The sequence below is a fragment of the Vombatus ursinus genome, unplaced genomic scaffold, assembly GCF_900497805.2.
Source record: "Vombatus ursinus unplaced genomic scaffold, bare-nosed wombat genome assembly UNPS02014773.1, whole genome shotgun sequence".
Taxonomy (NCBI): domain Eukaryota; kingdom Metazoa; phylum Chordata; class Mammalia; order Diprotodontia; family Vombatidae; genus Vombatus; species Vombatus ursinus.
Genome location: NW_020954551.1, coordinates 42,202,351 through 42,218,400, shown reverse-complemented (window position 1 = coordinate 42,218,400; position 16,050 = coordinate 42,202,351). Strand labels below are relative to the sequence as shown.

General features: G+C 51.0%; 1 protein-coding gene across 4 annotated transcripts in view; it reads left to right on the top strand.

The window, feature by feature from the left end:
- Positions 1-15,867, top strand: part of TPRA1 (transmembrane protein adipocyte associated 1) — a 24,258-nt gene extending 8,391 nt beyond the window's left edge. For 2 of the 4 annotated variants that reach the window (XM_027863833.1, XM_027863834.1), the window contains exons 2-11: positions 4,826-4,953; positions 5,531-5,663; positions 9,620-9,706; positions 10,042-10,114; positions 10,270-10,349; positions 12,137-12,247; positions 12,560-12,620; positions 13,060-13,162; positions 13,315-13,395; positions 14,047-15,867. In XM_027863833.1, the coding sequence (XP_027719634.1) occupies positions 4,844-4,953; positions 5,531-5,663; positions 9,620-9,706; positions 10,042-10,114; positions 10,270-10,349; positions 12,137-12,247; positions 12,560-12,620; positions 13,060-13,162; positions 13,315-13,395; positions 14,047-14,287 (1,080 nt within the window). In that variant the 5' untranslated portion in view covers positions 4,826-4,843 and the 3' untranslated portion in view covers positions 14,288-15,867. Of the gene's footprint in view, positions 1-4,825; positions 4,954-5,530; positions 5,664-5,853; positions 5,898-9,619; positions 9,707-10,041; positions 10,115-10,269; positions 10,350-12,136; positions 12,248-12,559; positions 12,621-13,059; positions 13,163-13,314; positions 13,396-14,046 lie in introns of those variants that run through there. The other 2 variants (XM_027863835.1, XM_027863836.1) reach the window with 2 other exon arrangements.
- The last annotated feature ends 183 nt before the right edge of the window (positions 15,868-16,050 follow it).

Genomic DNA, 16,050 nt, shown 5'->3' with positions numbered 1-16,050 from the left:
GGGGGGGGGGGGGGGGGGGGGGGGGGGGGGGGGGGGGGGAAAGTTGGAGATGGCGGAGGTTTGACTCCTGGTTGTTTGCTGGAGGTCAGTGCTGAGCCTTTCCCCCAGAGGGAAGATGGTACTGGAAGGCCTAATTAGGTGTGCGTGGTGACTCTGCTGTGCCCTGAGCCAGTTCATTTCTGAGCTTTTATTGGGCGTGGTTGGGCATACCTGGGGTCGGACAGGTGATCTCTCCAGGCCAGCTCTGCCCGGAAGCCCTTCAAGTACACAGTATTCCCATGCTAGATGGGAGAGGGGAAACTGAGGTCAGGGAGGCCATTCAGCAGGCCGGTGGGAAGCTAGGACAAGCTCCAGGGTTATCATTGTTCTTCTTGACTGTTAGTGACTTTCCTCTGTCCCCACCGCCCATGCCCATCTGCAGTGGCCTCCCTCCTTGCCTCGGCCTCTTAGCATTCTTAGCTTCCTTTAAGGATCAGCTCAAGCGTCCCCCCCTCCAGGGGGCCTTTCTTGATTGAGTGATGTCTCTCCCCATCTAAGCCCACCCCATTGCTTCATGTTTACTGTGTTTTGTATTTGTTTACATGTGTACATGCCATCTTCCCTCCACTCAGGACCTCTTTGAAGTCTGGACTTGTTTTGTTTTATCCGTGAGTGCCATCTAGTAGGTACCTAATAAATGCTTGTTGAGTAAATCCTGCCCCTGCTGCTTACTGTCAGTGAGACCTTGGACAAGTCACAACTCTCTAGGCCTCAGCTGGTCATCTGTAAGATGAAGGGCTTGGGCCAGAGAGATAAACAGCAGATAAACAGGTCCCTTCTGCCTCTGAAAGGCCACTTGGAACATGCTGGCCTGTGGTGCCTAGCAGGGAGTGATTGAAGAAAGTCCCTCCTCGCTTTATACCCTCTTCTCTTCTGTGCCTCAGTCCCCTTTCTCCCTCCCCAGTGTGTGAGTGGGGATTCCAGCCCTCAGCCCTTTGCAGAGGGTGCCAGAGATGGAGCCCAGCACTTGGACCTTGGGGCCGGAGTTCCCTAGACCTGATAAAAACCTTCCTCCACCTCCCTGATGCCCACAGCCAGGCCCACAGGGGTTAGGTGACTTGGCCAAGGGCATTTGAGTGTTGAGTAGAGAGTCACACAATTAAAAAGCCCCAGAATTTGTCTTGGATAGATGTTTTTCCCCTTGAGTTGATATTGATACTTAAATACCTTAGGCATCTGTAACCCTGCAAATGTTCCATTTACTGATGTTGATTGTAACACCTCCGCGTCTCAGCAGGCGGTGTTCATGGTTTGGTGTGGCGGAAAAAATTAATTACTTGGTCCCCTCACCCTCTAATTTAGCTAGAATAATTATAATAGCTAGCATTTATAGAGTGCATTCAGGTTTGCAAAGCACTTTATAAATATATCATTTGATAATCACAAAGGCCCTGGGAGGAGGTAGGTGCTATTATTATGCCCATTTTTACAGATGGGGACACCGAGACAAATAGGGGTGGTGACTTGCTCAGCGTCTGAGGCCAGATTTGAATTCAGGTCTTCCTGATTGCAGGTCCAGCGCTCTGCCCACTGTGCCACCTAGCTGCCTCATGGTCCTAAGGCACAACACACAGTTTCTGCCCCAGGGGTCCATGTTTTCTAGCTTGTCCTCCATTGGCATCTGGAACCCAGTATTACCTACATATGGCAATGAGAGATATAAAGAGGGGACTTTAGTGAAAAGAGTAGCTCTCCTTTGTATAGACCTTAAAAGTTCACAAAACCCTGTGAGGCTGGTGATACAAGGATTCATGTCCCCATTTTACAGATGACACTGACGGGACCGAGGAGGGACACTGAGTGATATGGCCAAGAGATAGCAGCTGCCAGGCAGGATTCCAGCGCCGGTCACCTGACTCACTCCAGTGCATGGCTCACTGTGCCCACGAGGGAGGAACATCAGTCAGCTCGCTGGCTTTTCGAATTAAGGCCCAGAACCTCAGTCTCTATTGAGTACGACAGATAAAGACTCTCACACGGTTCCCTTTTAACGAGAGACCCTGAGAGAGAGCAGTCTTACACGTGGACAGTGGACAGTGGTCTGGGAATCTAGCACGAGCCTGACCAACTATTTTGCTCACAGTGTAAGAGTAAATACAAATGCTTCCGCCTGGCTTTTCGAGGCCTTGACGTCTGGCTTCAGCTGCCTAGACCTAGGGGATGTTACTGTCCCTCTGACCTCCATCTCCCACCTCTCTGCCTTTGTCCCGTGCCTGGATGCACTCCCTCCTCAACTCCAAATGGTCCTTCACTTCCTTCTAGGCCTTGCCTGAGCCCCTTAGTGGAAGGAGCTCTCTCCCTCCTTTATTTGTTACGGACATACTTAGCTGTTTGCTACTTGTATTTCCCTCCCCCCTGGAATGTAAGCTCCTTGAGGGCAAGAACTGTTTTCCTTTTGGTCTTTTATCCCTGGAATCTTAGTTGTACTAAGTTGGCACTTAATAAATGAATTAGATTGGAGTTGAGGGAAAAGAGAGGAAATCTAGAGAGCTGGAACTAGCCGAGACCTCAGAAATCATTTTGGCTTTTGTGTGTTTTACTGATTAGAAAATTGAGGCCCAGGGGGGTTAGAGGGCTTGCTCCAGGTGACCCAAGACTGTACTTGAGTCCTGGTTCTCTGACTAAATCCCATGATCAGTTTCTGAGTCCATGAAGTGCTCCCAAGTGGAGTATTTGAAGATACCCCAGCCTTACCCTGACCTGGAATTCATGCAAGGAGCTTTTCAAATTCCCTTTGAGTCATGGGAGGCCTTGTGGTATTCTGGTGTCCTGGACAGGGCTTCAGGAGATCCAGATTCTAATCTTGACTGATACAATCTTGTTATTTGACCTTGGGCAAGTCATGTCATTTCTGTGGGTCTCAGTTTCCCCATCTATAAAATGAAGGGTTTGGATTAGATCAGTGGTGTTGAAGCTGACCCCTGCAGACTCCATGGACATTTAGAGAACCACAAATTCACATTATCTACATTTTGTTGTATCTTTTATTTATTTTATTAAACATTTCCCAATTGCATTTTAATCTGATTGGACCGGGAGTTTTGCAAACTGTAAGTTTGGAATAGATGATCTTGAAAGTCCCTTCTGGCAGTTTTCTATGGCTCATTTTCCCCTGCGTGATTGCATTCTGGGGGCCTGGGGCCTTTCGTTTTCTTTTCTCAGCTCTCCTTCCATTTAGAGAAATTTTTTTCCTACTAAAATTATTTGACTTTGTTGGGGGAGATAAGAGAGAGGATCCTTTCCCCCCGTTCTAGTTTTAATTCTTCATACACATTGCCCTGGGATCCAGTGGGGTGGTTTTTAATGATGTCCCATCTGCCAGTGGGTCAATAATGACTTTAAAAGTTTGACTTTTCCATTTTTTTCCTCTCGAATGTTTGGGTGAGAGCATATCCTTGTTCCTTGAAAGGTATAACTCTCATGAATTTGTTTGGTTTCCCTTGCTAACCAGGCTAAATGTAAGTTGTTACCTGTTCCAGAGTAGCTGAAAATCAGGTCTTTTTCTTGGCATAACAGCTCCCCCTCAAGGCCACACAGGTTATTCCTGGTCAAGGTTGCATTTTCACATCTCCAGGCATTTTCATAGAGCAGGAAAGGAGCACCCAGTGGATGTTGAATTTGAGAAAACCTGTAATGAGCAGATGAATGTAAACCAGGGGTCCAGGGCAGGCTGGGGCCTTCCCTGTGGTCCATACTACACCCGGACAAGCTAAGCTGTCATGGGGCCAGTTTTTGCGTCTGACGTGATGCAGAGCAGCCAAGCTCTTCTCCCATGAGGCAGTGATGGTGCCCCTGTGGGGGACAGCCCCTGATTGGGCAGGCTGCCAGGCCTTCGGGCAGGGCCCTGCCCTCCTGGGGGCCCTCCCTCATCACCATTCATATCATAGCAGCCAGACTGGTGGCCATTGTTCTCTTCTCATGCTCCTTGACCTCTCTGTGGCTCACATACTGTTGGTATGAAGTGCATACTTCCTCTGGCTTCCAGCCCCTTTACTCTCTTGAGTCCCCCGTCCCTGCTGTCTCTTCATCTCCTCTTAATAATAGTAACTAGCATTGATACAGCACTTTAAGGTTTGCAAAGCACTTCATAAACATTTCATTTTATCCTCACAATGCTGGGAGGTAGGTGCTATTATTATCCCCATTTTGCGGGTGAGGAAAGCGAGGCAAACAAGGTTAAGTGACTTGCCCAGGGTCACACAGCTAGTAAGTGTCTGAGGCTGGATTTGAACTTGAGCCCGCTCTCCTCATTCCTGTCTCCTTGCCTTTGCTCCCTCCATTCTTTCGGGCCCCATCATTACCTGAAATGTCTTTCATTCTCCTCAGTCTCTCTGCTTTTGCAATCCTGCCCAGCATTTCCTCTGTCTTCAGTCAGGATCGTGTGATTTACAACTGTAAGGAGCTTTTGAGGCCAGTCCAACAACCTCATTTTACGAAGAAGAAAACTGTGGCCCGCCCAGGGAGGTGACTGGCCTAAGGCCTCCTAGGTGGTACAGTTAGTCAGGATTTGAACTCTGACCCTCTGACTTCAAGTCCAGGGCTTTCTGCCACACTGTGTTGCCTCCTCAACGTCACCTGCCCACTTCCACCTCAGTGCTTGGCATTTTCCAGATGAGCCTCTCGCCTAAGGTGAAAAGGAATACTTGTTCCCTCTTGGAGTCCGCTAGTGGGACAGGCGTGATCCAATGTAGTAATAAAAGGAATTACAGAGAGAGTATGTGTGTCGGATGAAGCTTTCGTCCCCCATTTCTGTGGCTAATCTCCTCCCCTCTTGGTCTCTCTTCAGGGCTAGAGTCAAGGCAAGATGGTGGACTGGGACAGTAGCAATGCCACCTTAGCCCCATCCTCCCTGCCCAACATCACCATCCCGCACCGGTGCTTACTTCTCCTCTATGAAGACATTGGCACCTCCCGGTGAGTAGAGTGGGCCAGAGGTGGGGAAGGGGGGTCTCCGTGCCCCTGGAAGACAGGGATATCCTGCGTAGCCCTACCCCCGCGGTCATGTGGGGTGGTGAGTAGTAGCAGGGGCCAGGCTTGTCCACTGGCCACACCTTCCTGAACCACTGCAGTTGTTCAGACTGAGATGGACCTCACCAGAAGGGGGGACACCTGTTGGGCCCCTCTTCCTGGAGGTCTAGGGTTGGAGGAGGCCAGAGCTTAGCTCTCTCCGCGGGATCTTGGTTGAGGAGTAGAGGGAGGATGGGCCTTGCTGTGTGTGCGTAGGGAGGGGAGGGCAAGCTTGAGTCTGTGTGCTTCTGTGTGTGTGTGCAGCCAAGTCTGGGTCTGTGCTGAGCTGAATGAGAGAAGCTCTGAGTGTGTGTTGGGGGATCCAACCTAAGTTGGTGGGTGACCTGCATGGAAAGGGGCCTGAGCGTTGGCTCTGCAGCGGGCAGGGGTGGGGCAGGTGGGAGCCATGGCCTAGGTCGGGAGGCGGGGAGAGGTGGGGGAAATAGGCCGGGCCTCCCTAACCGAGTCTCGGCGTGTGGCTCAGGGTGCGGTACTGGGACCTCGCGCTGCTAATCCCCAACGTGCTGTTCCTTGCCTTCCTGCTCTGGAAGCTGCCGTCGGCTCGGGCCAAGATGCGCGTCACCTCCAGCCCCATCTTTACCACTTTCTACATCCTGGTGAGTCCTGGGATGCTCTTCCTACCCCCACCAACACTGCCAGAGGAGCACAGAAGGGGCCTTCTGGCCCATCCAGACCAGCTATCTCATTTTGTAGTTGAGGAAATTGAGAACCAGAGAGATCTGACCTCCCTGCCAATCCCAGGAGAATTCCTTTGCTCAGACCCCTCTCTGGATCTCTTCCCTCTAGGATCCAAGGAGATAGTGTTTGTAAAGCACCTGGCACAGCGCCTGGTACGTAGTAGGCACTTAATAAGTGCTCGTTCCCTTTACACTCCCCCTCTACCACTGCTTGTATGTTTTGTCTGGGCAGTTTCACAGCTGTGGGTGTCCGGGGACTAGACGAGCAGGCAGTCCTTAGGGGCCTCACTAAACCTTGGAAATGAGAGGCCTCTAAACTTGGCATGTATTCCTCTGGGAGCCCACATCATTATACACACGCCTGCAGGTTGCTCCCGTCGAACACTCTATACCCCTTCTTGTCCTGCTGTTGTATTTTAAAGACTAGAGAGAGGAAGGATGGAAGGATGATCCAGGACCCTGAGTTAGACTTTTGGTAGGGGCCAAGGCTGTGTAGTCTGAGACCTCTTAACTGTTCTGATGGCATTCTTTTGGAGGATTGATGCCAAGAGGAGCTGGAGGGGGAGTTAAGGCCATATTTCATTCCGGTCTCTTGGTGGCAGCTACATGGCCCAGTGGATAGAATACTGGATTTGGAGTCAGGAAGACCTGAGTTCAGATGCAGCCTCAGACGTTAGCTGTGTGATCCTGGGCAAGTCACTTAAAAAAAAAAAAAAAAAATCTCTGTTTGCCTCAGTTTCCTCAACTGTAAAATGGGCATCATAATAGCAGTTACCTCCCAGGTGAGGATCAATTGAGATAATATTTGTTAAGCTCCATAGCACAATATCTGGCACGTAGTAAGTGCTTAAGAAATGGTTGTTTCCTGCATCCGTAAACTCGGGAACAGGAGGAAATAGCAATCTGAGGCTGGGAGCAAGCATGGGAGGTGGCTGCTCAGCTGGACTTCACACCCACGTACAAGCACGCCAGAGAAGATGCAGAATTTGGTGTCAGAAGAGCTGGGCGTGAGTCCCATCCTCAGCCCTTCCTCACCCTAGGACCTTGGTAGAAGGACTTCAATTCAATAAACATTTAAATAAGTATGTACTATGTTCCAGGCACTGTGCTAAGTGCAGAACTAAAGTTTCATTCTCAGTAAGATCAATATTGGCACTCCCTCCTCACTGGGTGAGAGGTTTATGAACTGTGGCACATGAAATCACCGGTGCTGTTGAAGAATTTTTTTAAAAAAAAGTTTTTGGACATCTTTTGTTTTTGTAGTTACCTTCATTTCCCACGATTTTCCTCTCTGTCCCTCTACCCAGAGAGGAGTCCCTTTGTAAAGATAACCCTCATAACAAAGCATAAAAAAGGAGAGGAAGGCAGTTAAGCAAAACTAATCAACACATCAACTGAGCCAGGTGGTCCTGGTGGTGTTCCACGCCCGGAGTTCCCCATCTCAGCAAATAAGGGAAGGAGGTGCATTTTCTCAGCCCTTTTTCAGATCCATGCTTGGTATTGATAATTAGCATTCAATTTTAATTTGGGGTGGATGTTTACACTCTTGTCATGTATATTGTTCTGGCCTCGCTTACTTCACTCTGCATCCGTTAATATGTTTCCTTATGTTTTTCTGTTATCTTCAGATTCATCTTTTCTTAGGATTGGCACATAGCAAGCACTCAATAAATTCTCTCTGTCTGCCTTTCTATCTTTCTAGCTATCTTTTGGTGCAGTGTTATTCCACTGCATTCATGTACCACAATTTTATAGAATCATTATTGTGTGAGCTATTGGTGCCATTGGGATGAGCTAGGGCTAAGTATTTGGCAGCTAACTCTTGAATCAATTTCTAGCCTTCCCCATTTTGGTCTTCAGCACAAATCACCTCTCCTTCCAGAACTTCTAGATCCCAGGCATCCTCTTCCCCTAGGATTTCCATTTCCTAATTCACTTGGACAGAAATTGGATTATCCTGAGATTAGCCCATGCTCACTAAACTGCTGGAGCATGTGGGTAAGTGTGCTTAGAATAAGATCATAGGTTTATAGATAGATTCATAGAGCTGGAAGGTACCTTAAAAGTTACAGTTGAGGAAACTGAGGTTTAGAAGAATTAAATGACTCCCAGGTTTACATAGCTAGTAAGTGTTTGATACATGATTTGAATACAAGTCTTTCTGATTGTGTTCATTGTATCACACAGCCTCATGGGGCACAGCGTCGCTTTGCTGGGTCCAGAGGGCCTTAGGAATTCTTAAAAGTCAGTCTAACCAGGCTTTCAAACAAATACCAAGTTGTTTGCAGCCCTAGCTTGGTGTGGGGATCAGAGGCTTGGCCACAATGGTGCCATCTCTGGTAGTAATTCCTGTTTCTCTAGTACGTTAAGGTTTCCAAAGTGCCTTCCTCACAACAGCCTGAGCATGGTGGGGCAAGTAGTAGTATTCCCATTTTCCAGCCAAGAAAACCAAGGTTCAGAGAGGTAACATGACTTGCTCCTTGTATTCATAATGAATGTCATACTTCCCCATAAGCTTCTTCAGAGTCAGGACTATGTAACTTTTCATCTTCCTGTCTCCAGCGTAGCACATTGTAGGCACTTAATAAATTATCTTGAATTATCTTGAACTTCACAGCAAGCCCATGAGGTAAAAAGGACAGGGGTTATTTCCTCATTTTGCCGATGAGGAAACACATCTGGAGACAGGAAATGATTTACCCAAGGTCACGTAGTAAGCGAGTGGCAGAGATAGGATTAGACAGGATTGGTTGGGACTGGAGTCCAAGATCCCTGATGCCCAGATCAGTGCTCTTTCTACTTTACCGCACTGTCTTACAATATGGTTGTGTGTGTGTGTGTGTGTGCGTGCGCCTGTGGTAGGACAGAGAGGAAATCTTTTGCTTTGTGTCCGTGCTCCCCTGCCCCCCAGCACTCAGCAGGGCACAGAGTGACTCCTAGACCTCCAGACCCTGGATCTCCTTGGGATTCCTAGCACAGCTTGTTTTCTACTACTCCCTGGCCTTGACTTGACTTGTGTCAGATGAGTGCACGTGAGAGCATTTTACACAGTTACCTGCATTAGTAAGTGTGAGCTGCTAGTGGCCGTGTCACCAGACACAACAGAGGAGTCCTAGCCCCTGGGCTGTCTGCTGGGTTCTTCCATCTTTGGTCCATAGGGTCCTAAGGTGAGAGCTAGAAGGGACTGTAGAGGCCATCTAGTTCATCACTCTCATTTTACATATGGGGAAACTGAGTCCCAGAGAGGTAAAGTGACTTTCCACAAGTTACACAGGCGGCGGAGTCGGGATTTGAACACAGGCCTTCTGACTCCAAATACAGCTAACACGGTTTCCAGTGTACCACATTGCCTGCCTTTTCCTTTCTTGTGGCAGATTTGGTGGTGGGACTTTGCTCCTTGATGGGACTGTGCTTGTGCTTTGTTAGGGCTTTTCTCTCTACTGAATCATGACCTACCTTTGAATAGCTCCTTAGAAATCACCCTGCCATGATGCCTTTCTGGACTTGTCCCCCGCAGCGCCATTCAGCCCAGCAACTTTCAGACGGGCGTCCTCTTGGATGTACTTGTTTGCCTAGAGTGGTTATCATGTTTCCTGTGTACCCGTCTGTCCAGCCTGTCTGTCCAGCCTGCTCACTTGGCAGTGCTGGTTTTATCTCCCTCTGTACCTAGGCTGAGCAGTAGTGGGGTACGGGGTAGGGATGGGTAGGGGAGGGAGAGAGAAAGTGACCGGTCTGGTACAGTTCTGAGCTGCCCACTGCTGCTTGGCCACACGCTTCATCCTCTGCAGATAGCCAGGGTGGCTCCTGGAGGCTTTAGTCAGATGAAGCCTAGGAGGAGTGCCCCTAAGCCCTAATCATGATGGCCTTCCCAACAGGTGTTTGTGGTGGCCCTGGTGGGTATAGCCCGGGCTGTGGTCTCCATGACAGTCAGCACTTCAGATGCAGCCACGGTGGCCGATAAGGTAAGTCTGGGCATGGAAGAAGAACCCACCTGTTTGGGCCTCGTCACTGGTCTGGAGGAGTGGAGCTGTTAAGGCTGGGGAGACAGAGATGGGGGTTGGGGGGGAAGAGAGAGAGAGAGAGAGTGTGTGTGTGTGTGTGTGTGTGTGTGTGTGTGTGTGTGTGTGTGTATGGTGAAGGGAGTTGGGACTAGTAGGTGGGGGAAGAGAAGCCAGCTGGGGGAGGGGAGGGGAGGGAAATTTGGATGTGTCTGGCATTGGGACAAGAGAGCACAGAGTGGTAGAGGATTAAGTACCCTGGGGCCTGTTTATTTCCCTTGACTTTCTGTGTTTTTCAGATACTGTGGGAAATCACTCGCTTTTTCCTTCTGGATATTGAATTGAGTGTGATCATTCTGGGCCTGGCCTTTGGTATGGACTAAACTGAGGACACTGGGCTATAAGGGAGGGGAGGGAGAGCAGTTTTCTGGGGGAGGGGGCTGGAGGCTCACAAGGGGGTCTTCCCGCCCCATGTGGGCTCGGCTCTCTAGAGGTGGCCCTCACTGGCCACTTGGGTCGTCTTCCAGGTCACCTGGAGAGTAAATCCAGCATCAAACGAGTCTTGGCCATCACCACAGTTCTGTCCCTGGCCTACTCAGCCACTCAGGTAAAGGGGAGAGTGGGCCCCTGTGTGGGGAGGGCAGAGATGAAAAGAATGACATTGTTCAATGCAATAAGCATTTATTAAACACAAGGCAACCTGAGGCCAAGGACCAAAATGAAATAGGTCCTGCCTTTGAGTAGGATATATTCTACTGGGTATCAAGGAGAATACAAGTAAATAGGGCAAATGTGGTAAATAAATACAGAATATATACAAAGTAATTTTGAGAGATGAAGAATACCATCTAAGGGTATCAGGAAAGGCATCCTGTAGGAAGGAGAGCCTGAACTGGGCTCTGAAGAAAGCTAAGGACGATCTGATACAGTGGAGAGGAGGGGACCATTTGGACAAAGGCGTGGTGGTGGGAGAAGGAATGTTTCATATATATATGTGTGTATGTATGTATGTGTATGTATATATGGAGCAGCTTGCAGGTTAGTTTGACTGGAACTAGAGGTATTTACTGCCTTTATGGCAGGGTTGCCCACTGGGCTGCAGTTTCTAAAACTTACACAATTATTAATTCCTATATTTAGAGACTTACAGAGTTTTACAGTTTAAATGGAAACCCACGTTTGATGTGAAATATGCATGTTGTCTCACGTATCTGTACAGTGGTACCAAAAGTAGTGGAATTTCTTTCAGATGTAAAAAACAAAACACCTCAAACTGTTCACATTAAGTGTTTGTAGCCACAAAGGACAAAAATATTAGTCTAGGCTTTTAGGATGGATTGTGGTGTCTGACAGACTTTCTGTATCTTAGGCTTCTTTTTTTCCCGTGTTATCCCATTTGTCCCCTTATTTCAAAAAGAAAGGCAGAGCTGAGAGCCATTAATAACCGCCCCTCTCCCCAGGATGTGAGACCTCAACAATCAAGTGGTCCAGCACCCTCCTTTTACAGAAGGAGAAACTGAGTCCCAGAGGAAGGGAAGGACTTATTGAGGTTAAATGGAATAAATAAATGTATGGCAGAGACCCAAGCTGAGGGCTCCTGATTCCTGTGTCCAGCGCAATGAAACGTCTCTGATGGGGAGAGGTGGAAAAGCACGTCCCCAGTAAATCTAGGACCAACTATCCCGGTCAGGGAAAGAGGATTAGTGGGCAGTGAAGCTAGTTTATAACATCCAACGTCTTTCCCCAAACTCTCCTTTAGAACATCACAGGCAGCCTCGGCAGCCCCAAAGAAGGGTCGGACGGGAGACTGTTTGCCTTCGTGGAAGGCAGCGCCTGCCTCCTGAGTGGGGCCTAGCCTGTGCCTGGCAGGGCTGAATGCTTGGCTGCGGTGTGGCTGGGGACCCACTCTGCTTGGGAGCCAAGACACACGGGCACACATGCATCTGCACACGTACGCACTTGTACATACATGTTACAGACACACAGGCACACACACTGACACGTAAACACACACGGCCAGTCTAAGAGTGAGTCTGCTCTCTCTTTCATGGGAGGTGCCTTTTCGGCTGACCTCCCCAGTTCCTTCAGCCAGGCCTCGTGTCCAGTGAGATGTAAAGAGCTTTGTCAGCCTTGCAGCACCATAGACACTGGAGTTGTTGTGTGCTTGGGCTGGCTTGGCTTGCAGCCGCCCGTCTGAGAAGGGCCTCCCTTTCTCTTCCCCACCACCCCCACCCCCGGCCAGCTCAGGAGTCCGTGACCCTACGTGTGACCTGACCCCTGCTGTGCTTCAGCCGCATGAGTTTGGCAGGAAGTCAGGAGAGGCAGATGAGGGAGGAGGCCTTTGCACTGCAAGGTCTGGGCAGGAAGTGAGCCTCCTCTGCTCTTGCCCCCCAGGGGACCTTGGAGATCCTGTACCCGGATTCCCACCTCTCCGCCGATGACTTCAATATCTATGGGCATGGTGGCCGCCACTTCTGGCTCGCCAGCTCCTGTTTCTTCTTCCTGGTAAGGGTGGCAGAGATGAGGGTGGGGTGGGCGCTCTGTAAGGGCTGAGGGAGGCTCCTTTCCCATCTGCCACTTGCTTTTTCCCTCTGCTCACAGACATCTTGAGGTTTAATGCAAAAATTATTATCGCCATTTTCTGGGTGAGGGAAACTGAGGCTCACAGAAGTCAAGTGACTGACCCAGGGTCACATGGCTAGTTAGTGTTGGAGCTGGGACTTGAACCCAGATCTCTTCGGACTGGAAGCTTGGGTGATGGCTGCAGAACTTCCCACACTTTAGACCACCCAATCCCCACTTGCTTTGTGTCCCTAGGTCTACGCCCTGGTGGTTATCCTCCCAAAGATGCCTCTGAAAGACCGGATCTCGCTGCCATGTGAGCAGGCGGGGGTGGGGGGACTGTCGTGTGAAGGAAGGGAAATGGGGGGTCGTTGAGGTTAGGGCCTTAACGAGGTTGGGCACGGGCAGTCAGAATTACCAGGGTGCCGGAGGCCGGCATTACCTCACCTCCCGGGAGCAGGAGGATGCAACGCACAGACTCGGGAGAACCCAGGAGGGAAGCTAAGCACCCCACCAGGTGTGTAGGGTCACATCTGGTTTGTCCCTAGCCAGGGCCCAGAGGGGGTCAGTTCATTTGCCCAGGGTCACCAGAGGAGTTCAGTGGAGAACCCGGCCCTCCCATGAAGGCCTCGGCTCCACTCTTCCCGCACAAACCAGGACCCCTGGAGTGGGGTTAACGCTCTCCCTCCAGCCTTGGTGGACGGGTGGGGCAGGGCAGGGCAGGCTTTTACTCTCTCTGCTCTCACTCCCTGCAGCCCGGAGGAGCTTCTATATTTACGCTGCGATTCTGGCCCTGCTGAACCTGGTGCAGGGCCTGGGCAGTGCCCTGCTCTGTGTGGACATTATCGAGGGCCTCTGGTAGGTAGGAGGCAGGGAGGGAAGGACAGAGGGAGGGGGCTGGGGACAAGGGTGGAATGGGGACAGCTCTTTGGAATGTCCAAGGGGGGTGGGGGACAGCTGAGGTCATGAGCCTCACGCCTGACCCCACCCCCGCCTCTCCCATCTCCCAGCTGTGTGGATGTGACCACCTTCCTCTACTTCAGCTTCTTTGCCCCCCTCATCTATGTGGCCTTCCTCAAGGGCTTCTTTGGGTAAGTGATCCAGCCCCGCAGGAACCCCACAGGTCGAGGGTGGGGGATGTTTACAGAGAAGCTCCCCAAGCCCTGCAGCGGAAAGGGAGGGTCTTTATCTAGGGGTGTGGCTGCCACCCTGTGGCCACATGTGGGAAAAGCAGCTTCTTCATCTTGAGTAATTGGGAAAGACTGGTGTAGGGAAGTGTATGTGTGTGTGGGGGGGTCTGTCTTTGGAGGGTGGTATAGGGGGCCCTGATGATGGCCATTTGGATGGGGGTCTCATGCTGTGGTGGGGGGGTACAAAACGTAGGGGATTTGATGAAGGTCAGTCCTTGGTTTTGGACATGGGATCTCTGCATTGTTCAGTGTCTCTGTCAGTCCAGTATGGACACTGCCCTCTCTCCCTCCAGGCTGGCCTTTCCTCTAGCTGGGCAGGGATGGCCTTTCCCCTCCCACAATAAGTCTCTCCATTCCACATCCTTCCTATCCCATGTGGAACACTCCTTGCCCTTTGTGAGAATGTCTTATACCCCTTCCCATTCATTTTGGGGATTAAATGAAGGAAGGCACTGGTGTTGGCACATTCTGAGGGAGTGAGAGGAGGCCTGCCCGAGGGTGGTGCCATTCCCTGTCTCCCACCAACAGCGGTGTTATGTCTTCCTCCTTCAGGGCGGAGCCCAAAATCCTGTTCTCATACAAATGCCAAGTGGATGAGGCTGAGGAGCCCGATGTGCACCTGCCCCACCCCTATGCCGTGGCCCGCCGGGAGGGACTGGATGTGCCCGTGGGCTGTTACTCCAACACTCAGATCGATACGGCCGCCTATTTGGACGATGTGGCCTCCATGCCCTGCCCCGTGGGCAGCATCAACAGCACTGACAGTGAGCGCTGGAAGGCCATCAACGCCTGAGCCCTCTCTCCCTGGGCCTCCACCTCCCCTTGCCCCAGAAAGGCTTTGAGGTCCAGCAGGAGTGGGGGCTTCACCTCCAAACTCCCTAGCTCCTTCCTCGCCACGACTAGCCCTAACCCCACTTGCAGGCATTGAGCCCCAAATCTGATTACCTTCTCCCTGTCTTGGCCATACTAGCTGTGGGCGGGCATAACCACTTCCCAGGATCCCCTGGGAGGGAAGGGGAGGCAAGGCGGATGGATGACCAGAAGTCAGGGAGAATGCCAGCCGATACAGGATGTCTGCAGCGGGCCTGGTGTCTCCGTGCCAATCAGATGGCGTGGGAGTGTGTGGGAAGCCTTTGCTTGTAGGAGAGGAGATGAAGCCGAGTAGGAAAAGAACCATGACAGAAAGGGGGTAGGAGATTGGGAGAGGGCAAAAGCCAGGTGAAGGGTATAGGGATCATGGAGTAGAGGGCAGAGGCCTGGCAGAAGTCTAGGAGAGAGCTGGCCAAAGTGAAGAGGAGAAAAAAGCCAAGTGTAAGTGGAGGGCAAGTGGGAAGGAAGCCCATTGCCCCTGGAGGCTTGAGTCTTCTGAGGACGAGCAGAGGAGGGGGCCTGTTGTATATAAAAGCCAGAGCTGGCTGGACTTGAGGCAACCTATTTGGGGCAGGTCTCCCCATGCTGCTAAACACAGGGAGATTGGGTGGCTAAGACCTCCCAGAAAGCCTTGCCCTTTCAGACCTGAGGACTACACAGAATAGGCCTTGGGTGGGGACTACAGGTGGCTGCTTTGTGGGGAGTAGAAATAGAGGGGGCTGTGTCTTGAGGGATTTCTTGACGTCTCTTCCATTGAGAGAAGAATCTAGCCAGCTCCTGACCCAGAAGAGCTAGTGGGAGTTGGTGTGTGTACGGGTGTGTTTCTGACAGAGAACTTCTTTGGGCATACGCCCTGGCCTTCCAGGGCCCTTCTGGAGATCAGCCCAGGTTTGGACCTCCCCTTTTCCCTGCTCTAAGGGACCCACGGTGTTGATGGGGATGCTCGGGCCTTGGTGATGGAAGAGGTGCTCGTTAGAGGAAGAGCTTTTTGGGCCTGAGGGTTTAGAACCCGACTTGGTTAAAGCCAGGGCTCTCATCCTGCCTGGGCATTGTGTTGAGGTCAGAGTGAGGAGGGCATGTACCAGGTTGGGGTCAGGCTCAGGGCTTTCCCTTCTAGCTTGAATGGTTATTTCCAAATCTTTGCTGACCTCTTAGGGCTGGCTCTGCTCCTCTGAAGGGCCAGTTCAAGAGGCATCTTTCCTACCTCTCCCCCCACCCCCAACCCCCATCTCTGGTTAAGAAACCTGAGATCCTGCTCGGTCTCTCCTCCCCACTGCCTAGAGGTGGCAGCTCAGCCTCTCAACCTGGGGGACCATCTGCTCCCTAAGAAAGTACCCAGCCACCATGGGCCTAATCCCCCCAGCCTCCTTCCCCTACTGTCTGCCACAGCGTTCAGGCAGAAGGATCTCTTGTATAGAGCCGCTATGTTGTGCATATTTTACTGTTCTTTCTTTGTTTTTAAAAGAAGAATTAAGAATAAGGGGGAAAACAGGCTTTGAATGACGTGACGTTTTGTCAGCAATAACTCTTTGGTCAGGAATCATAGTGGCTGGCCCAGCCTTGGGTGCTGGTTGGGGCTGAATGGGAAAACCCAGCTCTGTGGCCTCTTCTGGAAGGATAGCTGGCATTTATAGAGGGCTTTAAGGGCTGCAGAGGGCTTTACAGAGACGATCAGATCCCCACAAC